Source organism: Alligator mississippiensis, chromosome 1 (assembly GCF_030867095.1).
Source record: "Alligator mississippiensis isolate rAllMis1 chromosome 1, rAllMis1, whole genome shotgun sequence".
Taxonomy (NCBI): Eukaryota; Metazoa; Chordata; order Crocodylia; family Alligatoridae; genus Alligator; species Alligator mississippiensis.
In genome coordinates this window covers 159924982-159948278 of record NC_081824.1, presented here as the reverse complement: position 1 = coordinate 159948278, position 23297 = coordinate 159924982, and the positions used below count along the sequence as shown (strand labels likewise).

The 23297-nt window shown below is 42.0% G+C and overlaps 1 protein-coding gene across 3 annotated transcripts in view; it reads left to right on the top strand.

Annotated features, from left to right (window-relative positions):
* Positions 1 to 23297, top strand: part of AKT3 (AKT serine/threonine kinase 3) — a 275223-nt gene that overhangs the window by 171271 nt on the left and 80655 nt on the right. For all 3 annotated transcript variants that reach the window (XR_009456103.1, XM_059715991.1, XM_059715995.1), the window contains 4 exons: positions 64 to 208; positions 8993 to 9124; positions 13959 to 14024; positions 19440 to 19508. Coding sequence is in view for 2 of the 3 variants with exons in the window: in XM_059715991.1 (XP_059571974.1) it covers positions 64 to 208; positions 8993 to 9124; positions 13959 to 14024; positions 19440 to 19508 (412 nt within the window). In the remaining variant the exon portion in view is untranslated. The remainder of the gene's footprint in view (positions 1 to 63; positions 209 to 8992; positions 9125 to 13958; positions 14025 to 19439; positions 19509 to 23297) is intronic.

The following is a 23297-nucleotide window of genomic DNA, read 5'->3' as shown; positions in this document are numbered from 1 at the left end:
GAAGTAAATTATTTTTGATATTTCATGAATTTTCAAATAGGAGTTTTGCCTTATTATTGATAGGGAAGAATGGACAGAAGCCATCCAAGCTGTAGCAGACAGACTTCAGAGGCAAGAAGAAGAGAGAATGAATTGTAGTCCAACTTCACAGATAGACAATATAGGAGAGGAAGAGATGGATGCTTCCACAACTCATCATAAAAGAAAGGTAATAAGACACAGATATAGTAAAACTGGTAAGCTTACTTAATATGTGAATATCTTGCGAGTAGAGTTCTGTCTTTGGGCAAATCAATATACAATTATTCTTCAGTCTCTAGTTGCCATGGATCAGGGAAATGCATATTTGTTTTATTATAGTAAAGTTGAATAGTTATGGATTTGTTATTTTTAATATAACTAACTCTTTGAGCCCATTTTCAGTCCTTTAGGTACCAAATATTAACAGATATACATATTGCTTATTACAATTTCGAGTCTGACTCTTCTGTAAGGGTTAAAAAAACATGTCAACTTATTCATTATATATTTTCATATTTTCCCTTTTATTTTTATACCTCTTAGAAATTTGAAAGTAAAATGTTTTTTCTTAGGAGGAAATACTATTTGCCTTTCTCATGCAAATATTTGTATTAAATATTTACATGAGTTGCATGAGAGAGACAGAATGTGTCTCTTAATGACCTTGGTCTTTGCTTTCTGGAAACAAATCTCTGTTTTAAAAGAAAGAAAAGAGCTATTTTATTTGTTTCTTTCTCTGTAGCCTGCACCTCTTCTGATATCACCAGGAATATGTACATTATTGCAAATAGCATATTTTTAGTTGTTGCTGCAAAACCAGCAGGATGAACAGTCGCTGAACCCTTTTGAACTTGAATCCTACAAAATAATGGCTATGATTTGCTTTTAGGTTTGCAGTTAGTAGAGTAGTGGTCTCTTTTTAAAATGGATACTGAAATTTGATTGGATATGACTTCTTCAGTGCCCAGAATTGGGTGTGCACAGGAAAAGAATCAGTGTTGCAAATGAATGAAAGGCCATTCTGGCTACAGTCTATGTAGGACTTTCTGCATTCTGTGTTGAAACTGGAAGGTATATAGAAAAGTAGGTAAAGGAATGTCAGCAGAAAAAAGTAATGTCATGGTTAAGGTAGCTGAATGCCTTTGAATTTTGATGTTAAAAAAAAATATTGAAGAGTTTCCTCATTCACAGAATGCTTTTCTGTCTGTACTGGAGGAGGCAGGAATTACGTATGTGAAAGACCTGTATCATTATCAACATGCAGAATGTTACAGAGGTCATTTGAATTCTGGCATGTCCAAATTTTTGAGTGCTTGACTTTATAATATTTATAATATTTTTGCATATAATATCCTAATCTTTTATTTAAAAAGAAAAATAAAGCCAAATTCTATTATGTGCTCCACAACAATCACTCTATATGCAGGAAGGGTTGAAAGCTGAACTTTCAGCACACAGCACAGACCTGTACTGTAGAAAAAATTAGGATAGCTGATTGCAAGAAATAGGTAAGGGGCCAAGCCTTGAAGACTAAAATAATGGTAACCATTTAGAATACTTTTTCTTGCATCTTTTATTAAAGTCCTTTCTGTAAGAAAAAATGTAACATTTACTGCTTGCTAATCAGTCTCAGAAATTTGATTTTGTGAAGCTGGTAATGATATTGTCAAAACCATTTAATTTCTCATGATGTCATTCATCTATTTATTAATTTTTTACTTATTTAATTTCAAAGAGGTTTTTTTCCCCATAGAGTGTCCTATGTATATTAGCTTTGTCATGTGGTTCTGCATCTAAGCCCAATGAATTTTGCTTGTGTGTGCACCAGATGGTATACTTATAAGTAGAACAATATAGTCAGGTTAAGAAATAAATACACAGAAATAAGACTTCTCTGCTCTGACAAGGTAGTAAATTGAGTCTGTAAAGAAAACAGTCTTCAGAATACAACATTTAATTTAAACAGAAGTGGCTCCATCATCCTTTGCTATGGTTACTTCAGAAAATTAAAGGTAATTTTTTGTATGAATTGCATCTTAAATTGCCATCAATGCTTATTGTGTCTATAAAAGAATGCTACCTTTAAAACTGACGCAGAGTGCCTCATGTTAAGTTACAGAGGCTATGGTGTTTCTTCTATTTCTCTCTTCACTTGTTCATTATGGGCAGGATTTTGTTCCCATTAAAATTAATGACACTACTCCCATTGAACTGTGTGCATATAGATATTGGCACTTTCTCTGTATGCACACTAAGTATGTTCTAAATAGTTTGTCATGTTTTCTAAAGTCTGTTTTTACTGTTTTTCTGTTAAATACCACATTATTAGATAGTCAGTCAGCTCTATAGGAGGATGAACTCTATATACTTTTTTGGTTATTTTGGCTTCCCAACAACAAAAGTAAGACGTTGCAGCTATGCCTTCTCTGTCTTTTCCTTTTGTCATAGATTTGTTCAAGATGCAAAATGGATAAGGAATAGATTTGCAGAAGTAAGGAAAAATATGAAGAAATATTGCTCTCCAGAATGTGCTAGTGTTCGGAGAGGAGGGACAAGGGAAGAGAATCCCATCCAACTATTGGAAACTTTTCAGAAATTAGGTTCCTTCAGACCATCAGTTGAAAGACTGCTTGTCTCCTTACCCTAGAAAAGTGTTCAGTAAATCTTAGCTGTGTTATTTTTGTTAAAGCGTTCTGTTACTACCACGTGTGGCCACGTCCAGACCAGTGCAATGGTGCCACATACCGCACACTCCACGTTCAGTTGTTCTCTGCGCTGCAGAGGGGTTTTTTTGATCCCTCAAAACTGGAAAAATATATGGAGCACCAATGCATCTCAAGCAAAACCAGGGACATCATCCTCCCGCTTTACTCGGTCTTAGTGAGGCCACAGCTGGAGTTCTCTCTCCAGTTTTGGACCCTCCACTTCAGGAGGGACATGGATAAGCTTGAGAGAGTCCAAAGGAGAGCCACTCACATGATCAAAGGCAAAGAGAGCAAGCCTTACAAGGAGAGGCCGAGGGCCATGGGGCTCTTCATCCTGCAGAAGAGAAGGCTCAGGGGGGACTTGGTGGCAGCCTATAAGTATATAAGGGGTGTGCACCAGGATCTGGGAGAACAGTTGTTCATCAGGACTCCCCAAGGGATAACAAAGCCTAATGGCCACAAACTTCTGGAAGGCCGATTTAGACTGGACGTAAGGAAAAACTTCTTTACAGTCTGAGTGTCTAGGGTCTGGAACAGACTGCCCCCAGAGGTGGTGCAAGCACCTAATCTGGACTCATTCAAAAAATGTTCATATGCTTATCTTGCTGGGATCATTAGACCTCAGCAGACTTCCTGCCTGTGGCAGGGGGCTGGACTCAGTGTTCTTGCGAGGTCTCTTCCAGCCCCTAATGCCTATGAAATCTATAATTCACAGTGCTTTATGGTTCTTCTGCCCTGATCAGAGGTGTAACAGCACAGGTGGGCATCCAGGGCATTTGTGACACATGGGGGCAGCGGGGACTTTTGGCTTCTGTTGAGGTACTGGCACCGTTGTATAACTTCGGTGGCCATATTTTTTTTTCACTCTTCCCAAGTTGTGCCTTGAGTAGCTGCCCTAATCACTCTACCATAGTTATGCTACTGGTCTTGACTATGACCACCTTTAAATTAATTACAAGAATCATTTTGCTATGGACACAACCTAGATGTAGTTGGTTGGTATCTTGGTGCTAAGAAGGTCACAGACCAGGAGTCCAGGGCTGGGGATCACAAGCCAAGGGTTCAGGGTCTAGGCAGGGAGGCAACTAGGTTCAGGCAGTAGCTAAACAAAGCAGCAGGCTAGGAAGAAGTTAAGGCAGGAGCCGACTGGTTTCAAGACAGAAGCTAAATGAAGGTTGAAGGGAGGCAGAGGCATGGGCTAGGAACCACAGAGAAAAAGGGTCTGTGGAACAGTTGTTACAAGGAATTCTAGGAGAGTAGCTGCTTATATCCAGACTGTTGTAGCCAGCCATGCTGGTCATTGGAACCAGCTGAAGGCAGCCTGGTATCAGGCCCACCCAGGTAGCCAGGACCAGCTCAAGGCTAATCAGTCTGCCCCCTTCTCTGATTCCTAATACATTCTCTCTGGATCTATGAAAGAATTATCACTACTCACTACTACCTGTAGTAGGTACTACTACCATACAAAAAGGCACTTAAATTTAGCAGACATTCTGCCTGTTCTCCACCACTCATCAGATGTTTAGATCAGTTGGTTCTCAACTTTTTTAGACTCAGCACATCTCTTGTTAGACTTGAAAACATGTTTCAGAAAAGGCCAGATCTTAGCTTTCATCTGGGTTTTTTTGGCTACAGAAAAAGAAAAGAGCAGTTCTTTTGTTGCAAAGCACTCAGAAACCCTCAACAGGTTAGAATGTTTTTGACACTGTGGATTCCTACTCGACACTGTGGATGCCTTCCCATAGCAAAATCCTTGGGTTTATCTTGTGAATTGTGTGGGGATAACATTGCTAATATTGTGCAGCACCCCACAGCACCTTTTAAAAGGATCTCTCAGCACCCCAGGATGCTACTTTGGTTGAGAATCACTGACTTCAATATATTGTGAAAGCTTTGTAATGTTAGAGGGGCCACCTAATCACTTAAAAATAGCACTCATTTGCAGAGGTAAAAAATAATTTTATGATCAACAAGCATTACAAAGAATTTAGTGGTGGAAGGTCACTGTACAATAATCAAAACCACTTGACTAATATATGGTTTGTTTACAACTTAAGTTCCAATGATGTGTAGACAAGCAATGTAGAATAATGTTTATAAGTTGTCATTCAGGCATCTTTGGAGAGGTTTAACAATTATTATAGATTCAGTAGTTTATAATAAAGTTCAGAAGATGGAACAAATGTTCTCTGTGTCTTCTCTTTCCACAAAAAAGAAGAAAAACAACTGATTTTAAGCCTCAATTAATAGAAAATTAATAGGCAAGGAGAAAAAAGGAAAAATTGAATTATCAATCGATGGGTCAGAGATCAATGTAAGAACATTCATATTGAAAGAATGTCAATGTACAATCTTATATTTTTAATGCTTTTAATGCTTTTAGTGACAGCCATAATTGGAGGGAAAACTATAAACTAATTTTAATAAAGTAATCATGCTTACTTTTGCTAAAAATTAAATTGATTAAAGCTAGTAACAATGAGCAACGTAGATTGTTAAAGATGAGTAAAAGGATTCGTGATGAGGGGTGTTTGAAATAATCTGTACTTTTTAATCCTTTTCATTTTTGAGGTGCAAGCAATGTTCATTTTTTCTCAAAAATTGTATATGTTAAAACTGTTAGAGTTCCCCATTATCAGTGATCTGAAGCTTAGCTTAGCTGAATAAACCTGTATAGCTCCTTCATAGCTACTGGCAGTTTAGTTTTGAATGACTTGCCAATTTTATGTCTCTGAAGTCCCTGAAAGATGTTACAATTACCTCAGTTAACATATTAATTGTATAATATGCCACATATTCAAGCAATTTTTCATACAGTAAAGAGTGAAATAGGCACAAAAATGGTGAACCAGCCTCAAAAGTATTATCTGTTAAATGTGGAACATCTTTGTGGCTGGTTTATGTCATGCTTCAGTTTGAATATGTGACATATTAAACATTGAATGATAGGCCTTGACTGGATTTTCCAGCATCCCAGGGTTTACTGCTTCTTGCTCTTGCTTCCCCTATGGACAAACTGGGGCTCTGCTCACAGCTTCAGCTGCTGTGCTAGGACCCTTACCAGTTCCAGAGTGGTAATTGGGGCTACCAGATAAAGCCCACAGCCACCCACAGGGTAGATAAGCATGCTGCTTGCTCCCTGCCTGCTGTGGGCAAACCAGGACAGTGCGCTAAGTCCTGGCAGCTGCCCAAGTCTGTGACCAGTCCCTCACCCCAGTTGTGTGCAAGGGGAATGTCCTCTGGTTCTGTGCAAGAGATGGGGGATATTTCTCCACTAAAATTGTTTCAAGACCTGGGATGTGGTGGAACTAGGTCACCTTCTTTTCCGGGTTTGGCATATGCAACAGGTAGACAGACATGCTTGGTTGTGTTTAGCTTGGGACACACCAGGGATATGATGTTGACATGCCCTGAGTTACCTATTTTAAATCAACAAAGTTATTTTTCACCTGCCCATAGCTGCCAAGTTTTGGGAAGCTACAGATATAACATTTAAAATGAACAAATTTTTATATAAATTGTCTTTAATCATAAACTTCAGCTTTAAACATGCTAGTGTGCATTTATTGCAATAAAGGGATATACTGCTTTACTGGATCCACCATTTATTGCAAAACCTGATTATATATTTTTGAAGTAAAACTGGAAAAGAGGCCTCCTACCAAAATCATACTGCTTAGGGGTCACCAAACATCCATTAAGTGGGAACAATGTAATAGCCCTGAATATTGTTATATTTTACATTAAAAAAAGTAGTAAAAGTATTTTAAGTTGCAAGGTTAAGCACTCAAATATCAGGGAATTTCAGAATTAACCCAGTTGGTACAAATTCAGTTTTTCCTTTCTAAGGATTTTTTTAATATAGATTAACTACATGATTACATACTAACTTTTTTTACCTGTGTTGTCAGCAGGATTTTAAGTCCAAAATTCAGGGCTACTACAAAAATCTATTTCATTTGAACTTAAAGACATAAGTAGCATAAAAATAAGCTGTTGTTTTCTAGGTGGATCATCTGGTAGAGAGAAATGACATATACTTCACCAATACAATACTCAACTATTTTGAGAAACAAGTAAACTGTTGTGTCTGTGTGTAGGTGGTGGTTTATCTTTTCCAGTCCTATGTTATATCAGGTTATGTTTCTGTATTGTGAAACCTATTGTGTTTTTAGCTCTAGCAGCAGTGTGCGATCTAATGATTAAAGACAGCACTGTCAAGCACGCACATTTTGCATACTCATTTTGAAAGCCACTGCAGATAAGTAAATGAACCTTGTTTAACTTTCATCTTTAGAGACCTGGGTTCTTTTCCTAGATTTCTCAGAAGTGACCTTGTGCAACAACATCTCTATAGTTTCTTGTCCCTGGAATAGTGGCATGAGTCCTTGGCTGGTAATAAAGGCTATGAAGTTTACAGGAATATTTACACCAGTAAATAGAAGAGCTAAAGCTAGAACCTGGAGTCTTCTGTCTCCCAATTAAGTACACCATACCTTAGAAATATGAGTTTTTCATGGGAAAGTTTTCTTTGGACACGTGCACATGAGTGTGGATGTTTGGTTCCTTGGGAACAACTAGCAGTGGGACACCTTGTGCCACCGCTAGTTGTCCCTAGGGAACGTTTATGCCACGCGCCCTGTGGCGTGTGGCAGGTTACCCTGGGTGGGGTAGTGGAGGCTGAGGCCAGCACTGGGCTGGCCCCAGCAGCCTTACCTTGGGTCCTGGGGGCCTTCTGGGGCTGCAGCCATGGTGATCCTGCCACTTAGAGCATGGCTTCGGCCATCCAGGCTTCAGGTTAGAATGGTGTGCACTGCCCCCATGTACATCGCTCTTCTTTTTTTGTGTTTGCGCACTGGCAGTAAAGTATGATGAGATCTGATTCATGATCCCACAGTCATGCCTCCTGCCATGCATGTGTGACATGACAGGAGACGCGATTGTGTGATCCTATTACACCTTTACCTGCACATTTAGAGAGGCCCTATGTGACGCTGAATTGAAATGCCTTCGGCTGCAAAAATGCATATGCCAGGGAGTCAGAATGCCTGGTTGTCAATGACAGTAGTCATCTCTTCTTTCACAAGGTGTGTGTATGCATATGCCTATGCATTTATATATGCTTATTGTCTATTTTGGTAAAGGAAAGTGTGAAAAGGTATTAAAGCTATCCCAGGGTCAGAAGAAAGATCTTGAAATTCCTTATCTAAAAAGCAAATGAAAAGTTGGAAGTGTCCTTTTAAAAAATGGAAATATATGATTTCCATCATTGGATTGTCCTTTGTCCCAAATGCTTTTCTTTGCGTCTGACCCTTTGGAACACTCAAATTTTTAGCAGCCAGTGATTCCTAGACTCCTTCTCTTCTGCTTTTTAAAATTCTTTTGAGAGAGATATTTTCTTAAATATCAGTTTGAAATGTTTTAAGTTTATGGTTTCAGTTTTCATCATTGTAGTCTATTCTCATTTTGTAACACCATGATACATTTTATTTGTGCGCTCTGTAACTCCAAACCATTTTTTAGAGAACTATAAAAGAATTCAGGAAAAGGAACTCTATCAGGTGAGAAAGGAATAAACAATGGTACATTCTCACAGTTCACCTCTGTTCTTGTCCTGCCTGATTTATGTAAAGGAGTTTTCCAGGGCTGTTTTTTTTTTTAATTTTAATTCTTGGAAACTATTTTGCTTGTAGGTCAATTAAATCAAAGAAAATAAAATGAAAAGTTAAAGTCGCTGTGGGAAAAGAAAATAGAAGTAGTCCAGTAAGAAATAAACTCAACACCCAAAGATTTAAAGAGATCAACTATTGGTGCTAAGATGCAGAAACTGGCATAGTTTAATAAGGAACAGATCATGTAAGATTCAAAACAGATGCCAGCACAGTGCTTCTGAACTCATAGCGGCACAGTAGTAAAGAAATCTTAATTGAGCTGCCATATTTCAACATATAGTGGTTGTGGCTTTGATTTTTGGTTGTTATAAGAGATTAATAAGATTGCTTATGTAGTATTATTTGGTACTCCCCTAAAGAACTATAATAACAATATTCATTACTAATCATAAGCAAGTTAGAGGTAGATATAACTTTTGTATTAAATGGTATTCTTTGGTATTCTGAACTTGATCGTGGAAGTCTACACATTTGTATAATTCATACTTAATTTTTATGTCAGTGGTTCTGTTTGGTGGAAGTGCAGAAAAAATGTATATGTACCACATCCACAGAGTAAAAATCTGATTAATTCTTGATTTTTGCTCCCTACAGACAATGAATGATTTTGACTATTTGAAGCTACTTGGAAAAGGCACTTTTGGCAAAGTTATTTTGGTCCGAGAGAAGGCGAGTGGGAAATATTATGCTATGAAGATTTTGAAAAAAGAAGTAATTATTGCAAAGGTAAACTTATATTATTTTGTCTGCATAAATGTTCCTTTGAGTGGAATACTATCTGTTACAAACACAGATCTTAAGATAATACAAGTATACAATTTTCTTGCTGTGTACATACTTAATACAGTAAAATCCCTGTTATTTGGGATTTTACTAACCAGCACACTCTAGTAACTGGAATTTCTGGCTGGCCAGCTGGACAAGGTGGGGCGGGAAGCTCACACATGGCTGCCACCACCACCCACCGCACTGTGCTGTCACTGCTGTGCATGCAGCCAAGGCCATGACCCCCCCCCCCTTGTGTCTGGCCAGAAACCCTGTGCCCTCAGGTAACTAGCATTTTTACATTACTGGCACCCCCCATTCCCCACTCAAGCCAGATATCAGGGATTTTACTGTATACTTAATTTCAGTTCTTTATCAATTTAGAGAAGAGAAAGCAATGGACCTGTGTTTTGCAAAGCACTAGAAAGCAGGTCAGGTTTAAATAAAGTGAAAATGTACTTTGGTATGTACTGTATGCTTTCAAAACTTATTTAGAAGCAAACTGTGATCATTCTCAGACAACAGGATAATTAAATGTGGTTTATATTCTGTTCCTTGCCTTGCTTGGTAAGGAAATTATGCAGGAGATCAAGAATTTCAGCTTTGGGAAGCTGAAACTCGTAATTGATGAAAAAATGTGTTTTAAGGGGATGATATCAAATAATTTAAATTAATACTTGATTAACTAAGTACTGCCAATACTTGAAATGTTATTCATAGACCCATATAATTTAAGGCAGGGTAGGAACAATAGATCGATTAGCCTGAACTCCTGAGTATCATGAACCCAAAATTACATTTAGTCACTCCTCCAATAATGTATCATTCAGTCTTGCAAAATGATGTGATTCTTAAAGTCCCAAGTGTAGGAATCTGATTACTTTAATAGAACTTAAAGTCTTATTTTTTTAAAAGTAAGTTTTTTAGTCCTTATGTTTTTACAGAAAAAAATTGAAAACATGAATCCTAAAAGTTCCAATGTGAGGAAGCAAATAAAAATCACTTTGTGTGTGTGTGTGTGTGTGTGTGTGTGTGTGTGTGTGTATTTTAATATTATAAAAGCCTTAGTCTGTCTGTCCATAATGCTTTATTTGCGCTCTGATTGGCTGACTGAAACAACCAATCAGAGTGCTCCAAGAGCGTTCAGATAGGAGATAGCATGGCAGAGCGCCGTCATGATGGGGAAACGGGATGAAGCTGGGGTGGGAGGAGGCCAGCACAGCTGGCCTGTTGCCCCCTACCCCCCACTCCCTGCAGGCGGGGGGGAGGGGGTGAGTGGGCCTGTTCCCCCCCTTCCCTCGACTGGATATGGGGCGGTGGTGGGGCCAGACTTGAGGGGACCCAACAAAGGCCAGGAGGGAGGGAGGGAAGGGAAGGGGGCACAGTGATGGTGTCCCGCTGCTGCCGCACCACGACAACAGCCCTGAAGTGGGGCAGGGAATGGGCCCGGCACTGAAGTGGTGAGGGTTGGGGGAGCAGGCCCATGCACCCCCCTCCTCTGACCAGATGAGAAGTGGGGGTGGGGCTGGGCGCAGGACTCTGTTCCTGCCCCCCATGATGGCGGGGAGCATGCTGTTGCTGCTCCACTGCTGCCAGGCCCTGACGAAAGTGGCAAGGAGGAGGAGGAAAGGTACAGTGATGTTGCTACGCTGCTGGGCCCTGCCAACAGCTGGGAAGAAGGGGAGGGGGAAGCAGGTGGACGTGGGCTGGGCAGACCTGGAGCATGGGGGTAGGGGAAGGTAGCGCTAGACTCCCAAGTGGGGTGTGGGGAACAGGCCCAGACCAGAAGCGGTGGGAGAGGTGGGGAACAGGCCCAGACTGAGGTCCAGAGGTGGAGATGGATGGGGATGGGGGAGCAGAGCCAGACGCAAAGCACTGGGGGGGGGGGGGCCTACATGGGCCTCTGTCCCCTCCCCTCATCATTCTTGACAGGCAGTTGGCTAGTGTGTGTGTGTGTGTGTGTGTGTGTGTGTGTGTGTATATGTATATATGAATTTATGTTGAGTTATTATGTTTATAATTATAGATTACCTCTGTATGCACTACACAAACACAAAGCATGACAAAAATATTTTTTGTAATAAAATTAAAATACGTTATAGTAGGTGTTTGACTTTTGCGATATATGGTTTTTTTTTTCTGGCTTTAAAATGGCGGTTCCTCCCTCCCAAATGGAGTATTTCCCAGGGGCAAGTGGAGGGAGTTCCAGTGGCAAAGGTCAGGGGTTAGGGGTGGGACTTCCAGTCCCAAGATGGCGACCAGGGGGCGTGGCAGCTGTTAAGGGGTGAGGCTAACCATGCGGCCCTCGAAAGCTCACTAACCTCATTAAGCAGCCTTCCACCCAAAATAATGACCCACCACTGAACTGGAGAGCTGTTGAACAGGAAGGTGCCATTTTTACATAATTACTACTCTGATAAATACATAAATACATTCAAAACGCGTTTTAAAGCACAGATACCATATTTTATTTTTTTAAGGTTAACTTTTCTGTACGTCTTTAGCAACTCCACAGTTTGTAAATAATATGCAAATTTTGAACTTCCTTTTCACCTGAAGCCTGTGAGGCATTATAATGTCCTTGAGTTGGTTAGGCATAATCAGTTTTCATTTCCACATTCGAGAAAAGCACTAGTGAAAATATGAAGAGAAAAAAACCTCTTTTCCCCCCTAATCCTAGTATTTTTTGCAACTTACCTTCTCTTGTATGTGGATATGGAAACTACTTACTGTCTAAGTAGCAAGGATTTCAAATACTCAGACATTTTTGGAAAGGGAACCAAAGTGGATTGTAACTTAAAGCTAACTTGTATATAAGCTTCATGAAATTTATTTTATGAAGTTAATTGTATAAAATAAATGTGAGAAAGTACAGTAATTAGGGCTCATAGTATTCTAAGATTTACTTGTGAATCGCAAGGAGCAGAAATAATGTTGTCATAATGTTTTAGCCACTAAATTTTGTTGCTTATATTTTTAATTTCCTGTTTTGATGATTTTTTTGAAGTACAGTTTGGAATTCCTGGCATCTGCATTTACTTTGTGGTTTAATGGTTCCTTATCTTCCCAGCATAGATTAAGTAATATGTGTAATAGTGGAAGGCTACATTTGTATTATTTGTAGCAATATTTAATACGTATATACTGAACAAATACATTTTTTTAAACAGCATTATTCTTGTTATTTTTGTGAGTCATACCTAACTTGTCTTCATTTTATTACGATAGTGAACTAGTACTTGGTACCATAGTAAGTTGCTGACTGTTCTCCTTTAGGATAGAGTCAGTTGGATTGTTGTAAGGAATTTTCTTTGCAAATTTCATATCATAACAATTTTTAATATTCAGTGTAGAATCATAGAATCATTAAAAAAAAAAATAGGGGTGAAAGGGAACTCAGCAGTCATCTAATCCAGCACCTGATTTGGCAGGGCCATTCCTTTCTAAACTGGACATATGTTTGTCTAACCCAGGGTGGGCAATTATTTGGGCCTGCAGGCCACATGGGAAGTTTTGGGGAGCTGTTGTGGACCAGGTTAGCACTCCACCCGCAAAAGCTCAGTAAAATTCTGTATGTGGGATGGGGCTGCAGGCGGGTGGGGAGCTGGCATGGGCAGGTGGCAGCTTTAGCAGGGGCATCTCAGCGGGGCTTCTGCTGCCAACAGTGCTGCCTTTCGGCCACCCTTCTACCCCAAGGAGGGGCTGGAGCTGCTGCCTGGATTCAGCATTGGTGGCCAGGCTGAAGTTGCTGCTGGGTGCCAGGAAGAAGCAGGACTTGGTGGCGGGCTCATTTGCCTTCCCCTTGCCGCTGTCAGGTCCCTCTTACTGTGGCTGCCTGGAACCTGCACTGGGGCTCTCCTCCCTGCCACTGCTGCTGCCACCAGCACTACCTCTGGTCTGCCTTGGGCCTTGCAGGGGGAATTATAGGGCAGCCTTGGAGTGGGCTCTGGGTAGCTGCAGTGAGAAGGCCCTGGCAGTGGGGAGGGGGAGGCAGCTGTGCCCTCTACCAGGTCCCACTTTTTCTTGCTGCTCAGCTTCTTTCCAGACCCAGCCCTGGTCCTGGCCTGCCCCACGTGGGGTGTCGGGGTCCTTGTAACACCTGCTCCAGACCTGCTGGCCCCAGGAAAAAGCTGCTGCTGGTTGTGGGGAAAAAGTGGGACCTGGCAGCAGGTATGGTCGCCTCCCCCCTCACCATTGTCAGGCCCTTCTCACGTCTGCTGCCCAGAGCCCATGCCGCGGCTGCCCTGTGACTCCTCTTCACTGCTGCTTTGCTGGGCACAGGGCTCTGGGGTGGCCCAGAAGTGGCACTGGTAGAGAGGAACTGCAAGGCAGTCCTGGTGTGAGCTCTAGGCAATGGCAGTGAGAAGGGCTTGGCAGCTGTAAGGGGGAGACAACTGTGCTTTCTGCCAAGTGACACTTTTTCTCCATACCCAGCAGCAGCTTCTGCCGGGCTGCTGCTGCCACTGCTCATTGTGGCCCAGGAAGTTGGGTCTGGAGCAGGTGCAGGAGGGACTCCAGCATCCTATGTGAGCTGGGCCTGGGGTCTGGGGATGTGCTTTGCATCAGAGCTGCAGTTGTATAATTTAAAACATAGGTATTTTTTTCTCATTTTCTTTCTTGTTGAACTTTTGGGTTCAAATAAAGTACATATTAAATTTTACCAAATGTACTAGTTATGCTTATTTTTACATGTTTTAATATGTATGTTTGAATGATAAGTCTTTGGGGAAAAAAACAAAAGTGAAGGCATAAGCTCATCATCTTCTTTATTAATATTATACCCTTTATTTTTCAGGATGAAGTGGCTCACACTCTTACAGAAAGCAGAGTATTGAAAAACACTAGACATCCTTTTTTAACGGTAAATATTGGGAAACTAGAATAATATTTTTAACCGGTAATTCTTAACATGAGGGATGTTCCATTCCATTGCAGCATAGACTCTATCAGAATTTAGGAAAGTTGACTATGTATCAGACTGAGTCGTAACTGAAAGTGCTTTGCACCCTCATGGAGGGGGGGGGAGGGGTTTAATTCAATACAAAAGAGTAGAAAAGAAACCAGCATTGTTGTCAGTAAGGCCTCTGTTATATCTATTAGGCAATTACCTTGTTAATTGTGCAGTAAATTTAGACTGGTTACATGTGCAGATTAACTGTCCTGCCTTAAAAAGGTCCAAGCAGCTATAAAGTTATTGCTTGTAAATGTGTAGTAACTTTATAGCTGGTTTCTATCCAACTTCAATTTACACATGTAGGCAGTCTGTGGGGAGATCACAGCTGCTGCAATTTCCCAGGTGCTGGGGGTAGAATGTACCCCAGGGACTGGGAGAAAACAGCCAATGTGGTCTCCCAATCACAGGGGTGTCGGGGCGCTCCATGCATCCCCACAGCTGGGAGACCGTATCAGTGCCCCCACAGCTATGGGATCTGTCTTGCAGCTGAAGGGGCACTCAGCCCTGGCTGCCTATGGAGCACAGCCAGGACTGAGAATCCTTGTCACATGTGAGATTGCCTTGGCAGTATGTGGCCCTCACAGCTGGGAGCCCCCTCAGCAAAGGGGGCTTCTAGCTGTGGGAGCCTGTTCCTTGCTAATGGATGTAGAACCAGAATTGGGTTCCCCCTACACCAGCAATAAGGTGCAATTGGATCTGATGTGTGATCTCACAATCACACCTCCTGCTATGCATGTGTGGCATTGCAAGAGGTGAGATTGTGTGGATCATGCATTAGATCCTATCTTGTCTTTACCTGAGCAGGTAGAGGGGGCCTAAGGTCATTCCTCAAAGTCTAACAAAAAAGATTAAATTAACAAAAATATTATTTATCATTAGATAGAAAATAAATAGAAACCACCCCACTCCAGTATTGAAGTCAGCCCTGTAAGTCTCATTGTGGAGCTCTGGGTAGGAGAGGCTGCCAGAGCCAGCCTTATAGCTCCTCTGCCCCACTAGAGCAGCCTGTGCCAGGGGAGGCCAGCCTGCAAGTGAAGGGGCTTGCCCAGCCATGTCCCTGAGCCCCAGTCAAGGGCTTCCCTGGAATGGCATGGGGATTCTGGAGGGCGTGGGCACAGGTGCAGGGAGCAGAACAGCAAGGGCTGGCACTGCTTAGAGCCACAAAGCAGCGGATGGGACAGCTGCAGCTGGACGCATGTCCTGGTGCTGGGACGGAGCTGCTGCCAGGAGGGAGCTAGTGGGGGGACAGGCAGGGGCTGCGAGTCAGGAGTCAGGGGCACTGGCAGGACTGTGGGTTGGGAGTGAGGGGCAAGGGCATAGGCAGGGGCAGGACACTGGCATCCCAGTGCTGCTCAGCGTCCCACATTCTGGTGAGCGAAGGGGTCAGGGGCAGCTCTCATTTTTTCTATGATAAAAAAACCAAAAGCAAATGCCAAAGCTTATAGATATTTAGAACTGGTTTTATTATGAAGATAGAGGCACTGATAGGCTTCCAAATTGCTTTAGAATTGGAAATATATCAATAATACACTGCTCAACTGATCTCTCTATATATGGTATTTCATTTTAATCACAGAAGAATGCAGACTTTGGGGATTTTAATGAGAGAATTTTTTTTATCAGAGAATTTGCAATTTTTAAATAGGGAACAGCAGGATCCGTGCTGGTGAGGCAAGTGGCGGGACTCTGGCAAAGGAGACTCTCCAGGGCCAGCACCGGGGACCCAGCTGGAGGGCAGATGAGGTGGCAGTTGGGGACAGGAGGACATGCTTTGACAGTTCAAAGTGTGCCACTGCAACAAGTTACATCTTCTGGGCAGTAGCTGCCCTGATGGCAGAGCGGAGGCAGAAGACATGACAGCAGTACTGCATGAAGGCTAGCTGTGCAGCAGTGGCCCACTGGCAGCTGGCCCAGAGGTGCAGGTGGCTCTGCTGCTGTGCCCATATCACGGCCCAGGCAGCCATCTAGCCTCCATCCAGGTCTGGAAGGTGCGCAGCCATGGGGTTGCAGGTCCGAGGGGGCAAATGCTGTCACAGGTGGCAACAGGTAGCATTTCCCACTGCTAGACTGCTGCAGTGGGTAGAGGGTGCAGGGGCCACTGTAGGTTAGGGCTGCTTCAGCAGTCCAGCTGGCACAAAGGGCTAGTGTCCCCAGATACTACCTGGCTGAGCCTCAGAAGCTCCTGTCTATTTGTAACATTCAAAATAGCATGGGCCCTAAGGCCCACCCAGCTAGCAAGTAGCCCCTATTGTATGGGGGCTAGTGGGTGAATGTTACAACAAAATACTTGGGACAGCTAATGAAAAAAACAGGATTAGGAGCGTCATGTGGGTCAAAGGGTCAAAATGTGAAAATAAATGCGCCTGAGGGGGACACTGAGCAGAGCCTCCTGGGCCACACCCACCGGTCCTCAAAGGCATCCAAGGAGCCAGTGGATACCACTTACTGGTGCTCTGCCTAGAAACGTGCACGGACCAGTGAGAGGAAAGCGGCCCTGCAGTCTCCAGGCACCTTCCTTGCCACAGCCTCCTTCCTGGTTAAGTACAAGGCCCACTTGGCCAGGGCCAGGAGCCTCAGAAGCTCACAGGTGCTGGCCCCATTCTCTAGCTCCCCTGGCTGAAGATCTGGGAGGATCTGGGCAGAATCAGTTTGCCCCAAGTGGCACAATTTGCCCCACACCAAAGTGCATGTTAAGGCATGTGTGCTGAGGTACAAATCTCTGGCACAAATTTCTGCTGCTGGTATTTGAACCGCTGCAAGTGCATGTGTGGATGTACGCTATGTCTGCCAAACTGCCTTTTACATGGCTTTTGTTTTAGTGCTGGGTGTAAAACAAAATATTTCAAAAATATTTTTGTCCCCAATCAGGATAAAACGCTAAAATTGCAGATTTGTTTTCAAACTGAACAGCCCTAAAGCAGTTCAGTTCCAGTCAGGTAATTTTAAACATTTTATTTCACTAATTTTGGAAAAAATTGTGTTGATTACAACTTCTTTTTTGTATTTTTTATTATAAATTAACCTATATTTTGAAATGAAAAAGTTTCAGTTTTAAAAGTAGACTTTTAATTTAAAAAACTGGAAATCTTTTTCTCAAAATATTTCAAAACAGAAAATTCACTGTACCCAACCATTTTCCCCCAAAATCTGGATTTTGACTTATCTGCATTTTTTCAACAGCAGCAACAAAAAGTGGTTGAAGATGTTCCAAGTGTCTAATGTGATTTTAATTTTTTTGGCTGGTAAAGATAAATGGGAATAGAAAAGGTGGTCTGGTGGTGATTGTGTTCTTTAGGGAATGGATAGACCATTTGTTTTTTATTATAGAAATTAATATAATTTTTAAGTTTTGCTTTTCTAAATAACTTTTTTTTTCCTTCAAAGCAACCAAAGCCATGTATAATTCAGATAATTTTCACAATCTGGCAATAAAACAGTGTCATATAAATACACTGGCTGGCAGATTAAGTAGACATTTTGGGCCAAAGCATGATCCAACTTGTCCAATAGCACAAACAGGGATACATGTTCCAGATAAGAAAGATGTGGGGGGTGGAGTGGGCAAAGGTTTGGCCTTTTTTTCAAATTCAGCTGGTCACATACCTGCTATATATGGGAGCCATATGCTATACCACATATAGACCCAGCAAGTTTACACTCTCCCTAGAGCAGCTGGGGGAACAGGAGGGAGATTGACTCCCCTTGTCACAATTTCTCCGGGAATAATACCAGCAAAATACAGGTACTTAGCCCACATATTTAAATTATGATGTTTGCCTTTATAATAGCATTAGATGTTGCTATGTTACATTTCAGATCATTGGGCCAAATGTGTATCTCTGCGTTTTCATTAGGTATAACTTTGATCCATGAAAATTAGTTTAAATGTGGGAATTAAAGTTTATTTTCAATTTGGGGATAGCATTTGTTTTATTTTTTAAAGTTATAATGTAATCTTGTATGTAAAACATTATACACTGACAGTGTTCAGCATGATATGTAAAACTAGAGAATCATGGGTATGGGATGAAACAGAGAGATTGTATCAAGATGAGGATCAGTTTGAATGTCTATTTATCCTTCTTCCTTCCAGATTATAATACTCTCACTTTTTTTAGGCGTTGTGGAAGAAGTTTGGGGAGATGCTAGAATGAGAACAGTGGATGGTGGAGGCATGTGGCTAAACCACATTCAGGGAATAAGAGAAATGTGCAGCTTAGGCCTCCTCTACATGTTACAGGTATAGTGCAATTAAGTGGTTAATTGCACAATTACCTGGAGACCAGCTACACATGCAAAGCAGTTATCACACAATGAAAAACTTCAAGCAGCTATAAAGTTAGACCTCGAAAATGTGTACTAACTTTATAGCTGGTTGCTACTGAGCTTTAATTTGCACGTGTAGCAGGGTCTCTTCTGTGGCTGGGAGCCCCTTCAGCTGACAGGGCTCTTAACTGCAGGGGTACACTATGCCCAGTGTGAAACCCCCAGGCCCTGGGGATTGAGGCAGCTGTTATCTGCAGGACTTAGGGGTGCGTGCAACCCCCAGATCCTGAGTATTGTGGCTGCTGCAATCCCTAGGGCTCTGGGATGTGTGAAATCCTCTGGACCTGAGGATCGCAGCTGTGGTGATCCCTAGGGTTCCAGGGCATAGGAAATCCCTGGGGCCAAAGGATTGTCCTAGATTGATCTGCCTGTCTCAGGTTTCAGGAAACTCTAGAGCCAGAGGATTGCCACAGGTCACTCATGCCCCTGCAACGACCTCCTCCTGCTCTGCCAGCCCTGGGGTGCATGTGGAGCCCTCGTGGCTGGGAGCCCCTCAACTGGGGTATATGGGGCTCCAAGCCACAGGAGCTTTCTTCTTGCTGGTGTGGGGGTTGGGGAGGGGCTAGGATTTGGGATCTCATGTATGATCCCAAAATCATGCCTCCTGCCATGCATGTGTGGCATGGTAGGAGGTGTGATTGTGTGAATTGCACTTTAGATCCTGTTGTGCCTTCACCTGCATGTGTAGAGGGGCCCTGAATAGTACAGTTAAAAATATTGGTAGAAGACAATGGCTGTTTTAAATTGCAATTCATCATTTTGGTTTATTCAAAAATGCTCATTATTAGTGAATGCTGCTGAGGTGAACAAAATATGTGGAGTGTTATTGTTAATGGTTCTTATACTTTAGTTAGAGCAATAGGAAATAGTGATTGGTTTCTAAAAATTGGATTTGTCTGTTTAAGAAGACACAATTACATTTGGTTGCCATTTAATTACTACAGATTAGGTTAATATATCAAGGTAATATTTTTGTTTTCTTTTTCTTCTTTAAAGTCTTTGAAATATTCCTTCCAGACAAAGGACCGTTTGTGTTTTGTGATGGAGTATGTTAATGGGGGAGAGGTAAGTCAAACAAACAAATAAAATACATTTACACCGGGGATGCTAGCATTAGGCAGTGTTTTAAATCATATACTGTGTCATGAATTTTTCAGTACTTCAAGCATCAGTTATTTTTTTCAGAATTTTTCTAAGCTTAATTTTTTTTTAACTAAATGGACACCTATTTTAAGACTGTGCTTTCCTTTTTTAAGGCCCTGGCTGGAATGATCAGCAGGGGGTTGGACTAGATGACCTCCTGAAGTCCCTTCTACCCTAATTTTCTATGATTCTATGATTTAAAAAAAATTGTTTGCAGTGTTTTAAAGGACCATTTAATGGCAAAGAAGTAATTTCAGAGTTACAAATGGTTTCCTTTTTTTTTCTCTAAATGAATTGAGAAGGATATTGCATGAGTTGGGCTCCTGTGCACTACTACAGTAATATAAACTGTGTATAATACTATTCTTTACCCTTTAATTTAAAAATAATTACAAATAGCACCTTTGCTCTGTTCCTTTTCATAGTCTGGGTAACTTGTAGTAAATTGGAGTAAATTGTGTGTGTTTTTCATGAATCTTCTGTCACTGGGTCAGGGTGCAAAGTGAGAATTTAAACTCCAAATCAGTTTTCTAATAGCGCTTTCTTTTGATTTTCATGTTTTATTCTGTCCTAGCCGTTAACTTAAAAATACCAAACAATAGCTTCTTCCTACATATAAAGTGGTATATTTATATTTTTCTGTGGTCAATTTTGGCTAGTCTTCAAGGAGGAGTTTTCTACCTAGACATTTTCCATTACAGAGGGCATATCTACACGTTCATTAACACACTTTACATACTGCTCATTTAGTTTAGTACTTGCTTAATAAAGTTCTAAATGTGCAGTAAGTGGAGTTACTGCTCAGTAGCACCAGCACATGGTTATTTTGTGATGCTTACTGCGCATTAGCCTAGTAACACAGGGCAGTAGGCTATTAACATGGTTTTTAACTGCCATGCTACTGAGCAGTGTTAGTAGGCTAATGTTCAGTAAGCAGCTCATGTAGATGCTCCCAGAGAGAGCTAGAGGTCTCTTGTGTTTCAACTGCTGTATTCTTGATGATAACATGAAAATACTCCATACTAGTAAAGCTAACTGGACTCTTTATTAAGAGAACTATTTACAACTGCCATTCTAGGCAGATGTGCACAGACTGACTTCCTGGTGCAAATTTTTCCTTTCTTCAACTGCGTTCTTCTCTCCAAGTTTTGGTTAGGTTGATGCATCTTTCTTTTGAACAATTGTTATATTTTAATGACTTTGTCGATTTGCTAAAGGGCAGAGGTTGCTGAAGTTCTGGCCTTTACTGATATCCCATTGCTACCTTCCAGTGGTGCTTCTAGTGCTTTAATATGCTGATCTTCAGACCAGTTTTCAAGTTATCATTTGTGCTTTTTTTTTGTTGGTTAGGGGGTTTTTCTTCCTGTTGTTGTCTTCCTTTTGTTGGATTGTGTCCTGTTCTTTTCTGTTTATCACAAATCTCATTTCTTCCAACTCTCCAGTACCAAGATAGCTCAAGGACAGAGCTCATCATCCTGGCCCTGTACCAGTGTGCCAGTTATCTTGGGTTTCATCTCCACAACAGTCCTGAGTCTGAGGCTACATCACATGACCCCGGTTCCATTGCAGTCTTGTTGTTTGCCATAGTGTTATGTGGTGATTTGATGTTGGACACAGATCTGCTCCCTTGTTCCTGGTGGCCTCATGTCCTTGACTTGTTTATTGTGATGGGCTTCCTGCTTAGTCTGGCATGGTCTTAACTACTTTTTCTGTACTGTCAGAAAAATTGGGCTGTAGCATGTCATATACGATGATGGCAGAGAAGCAGGTGAATGAACCTCGGACTTGGTGCTTTCCCAGTCTAGTGAGACCTTTTTTTATTCATAGTTGAGGTCATATCAGTTGTGAAAACAGCCCTTCAACCTGCCCTGGACTTGAAGGATGCTGCCTCGTGTTCCTTGACCATCTCAGTCATCATGAGGAGCTGGTTCTGGTTGCAGGGTTCCAGCCTCATGAAAGAAGTACAAAGGAACACTTGCCTTTTGAAGGAATGAAATACTTAATGTTAAACCTGGTTCAACTCTTTACTCTTTTAAGGATTGCAGAGCAACCTTGTGTTCTTTCAGAGTTTACCCTTGCACATTTAAAGGGAAACCCACCTCCACCATTGTGCATCTAACAGAAGGGCTGCACTAGCCCCAGCAAATTGCTTCGTCAGATGTCTTTGTGTTCAGCACAAAAGGGAGATGAAGAACTTGATTCTCCCTCAACTGGCTGTGGAATATTGTTACCCAGAAATAGACCTGTTTGCAACTGAAGTTAGTAGATGGCACCAATTCTCCTGTCCCAGAACAGGCCTGAATCTTTGCTCTCTTTTGGGTGTATTCTTGGTTCTGGACTCCCTTTCCTGATTCCACAGACTGCTGAAAAGGTGAGGTAAGTCTTGGCTTAGGTCATCCTTCTGGCTCCTGTATGGCCAAGACACTGATGATACCATGAAGTCTTGGTTTGGATTACATCAGATCCCACACCTTTTAGAATTCTTATTGATTGCATTTGCTCGCTGGCCTCAGAATAGCTTTATCATGCATCATCAACAGTTGGTCATTCAGCAGATATTTTTCTGGTCTAATACTGCTGCTTAATACTGTTGCTGGGATTACATGGCAGATGTTTCTTTAATCCATGCAGAATCAAAGTAGTTATTGATTTAATAGCATAGAAGGATATATAACACTTGAATGGCTGGTAGCTTGCTTCTGGAAAGTTTAAATTGAGGGTCTTTCAATCTGCTGAAGTCATACTGCAGATGTCCTCTTCATTGGAAGACTTTGCATCTCCAATCTTTAGATGTATTGCAGTTTTTTATTTCAGGGGTGATTGTGTAGGCAAGACATAAACTGATTCTGCCTCCCATATCCTTTGTGATGCTGAACATTTTTTGCTCTCTTTAATGGTATTTTTCGTACTATATGCTCTATATCAGGGATTGTCAGTCGGGGTACTTGAGAAGGCCCTGGGTGGGGGGTACGTGCGGGTGGGTGGGGACAGAGTGCCACTACACACTATCCTGCAGTGCTGTGCAGGTGCCACCCACCTGGCCGGATGTGGGGGGCAGGGGAAGCTCACACATGGCAGCTGCCGCTGCTCGGCATCTGAACATTCCCTCCCCCGCACCCGGTATCCAGCTGTGCACCATCCCCCTGCTTGCTGTCTGGCTTTGTGCGAATCCCCTCTGCCCCTCCTCCCCCCTCTCAGTGGCCAGGGGTACACTGTTCTGCCTCTGACCACTGGGGTAGGGGTGGGGGAGGGGGGGTTCAGTGATTCAAAAAGGTTGAAAGCCCCTTTTCTATATCATGATGTCTGTGTTATTCATTTGCCTGTCTCTGTCTTGCCTCCTGGATTCCTTTGAGTTGAGCCCATGTTTTTGTTCTGTGCTTGTGGGGTGTTATTGCTTTAACTCTGCTCTGAATAGTTCATCTGCACTTACTACTTAGTGGGCACGTTTACATGAGACGTTTACGGTTGATCTGCCTAATTAGCTTCTCAGTAAAGTCTCTGCATTTACACTTGCAGTCCTATTAGGATGTAGTAAGCTAATTAACTCCACCATAGGTTAATACTTGTAAATACAAGTACTGTCCTGTGGTGGAGTGCTTTACTCAACAGCAACGCAAGTGTAGGCACTGACTGGGCTGGGTAGGGCATGAGGGTGCTTCAGTTTGGGGGCTGTCTGCTGGCTAGCCCCACACTGAAGCATCTTGTGCCCCA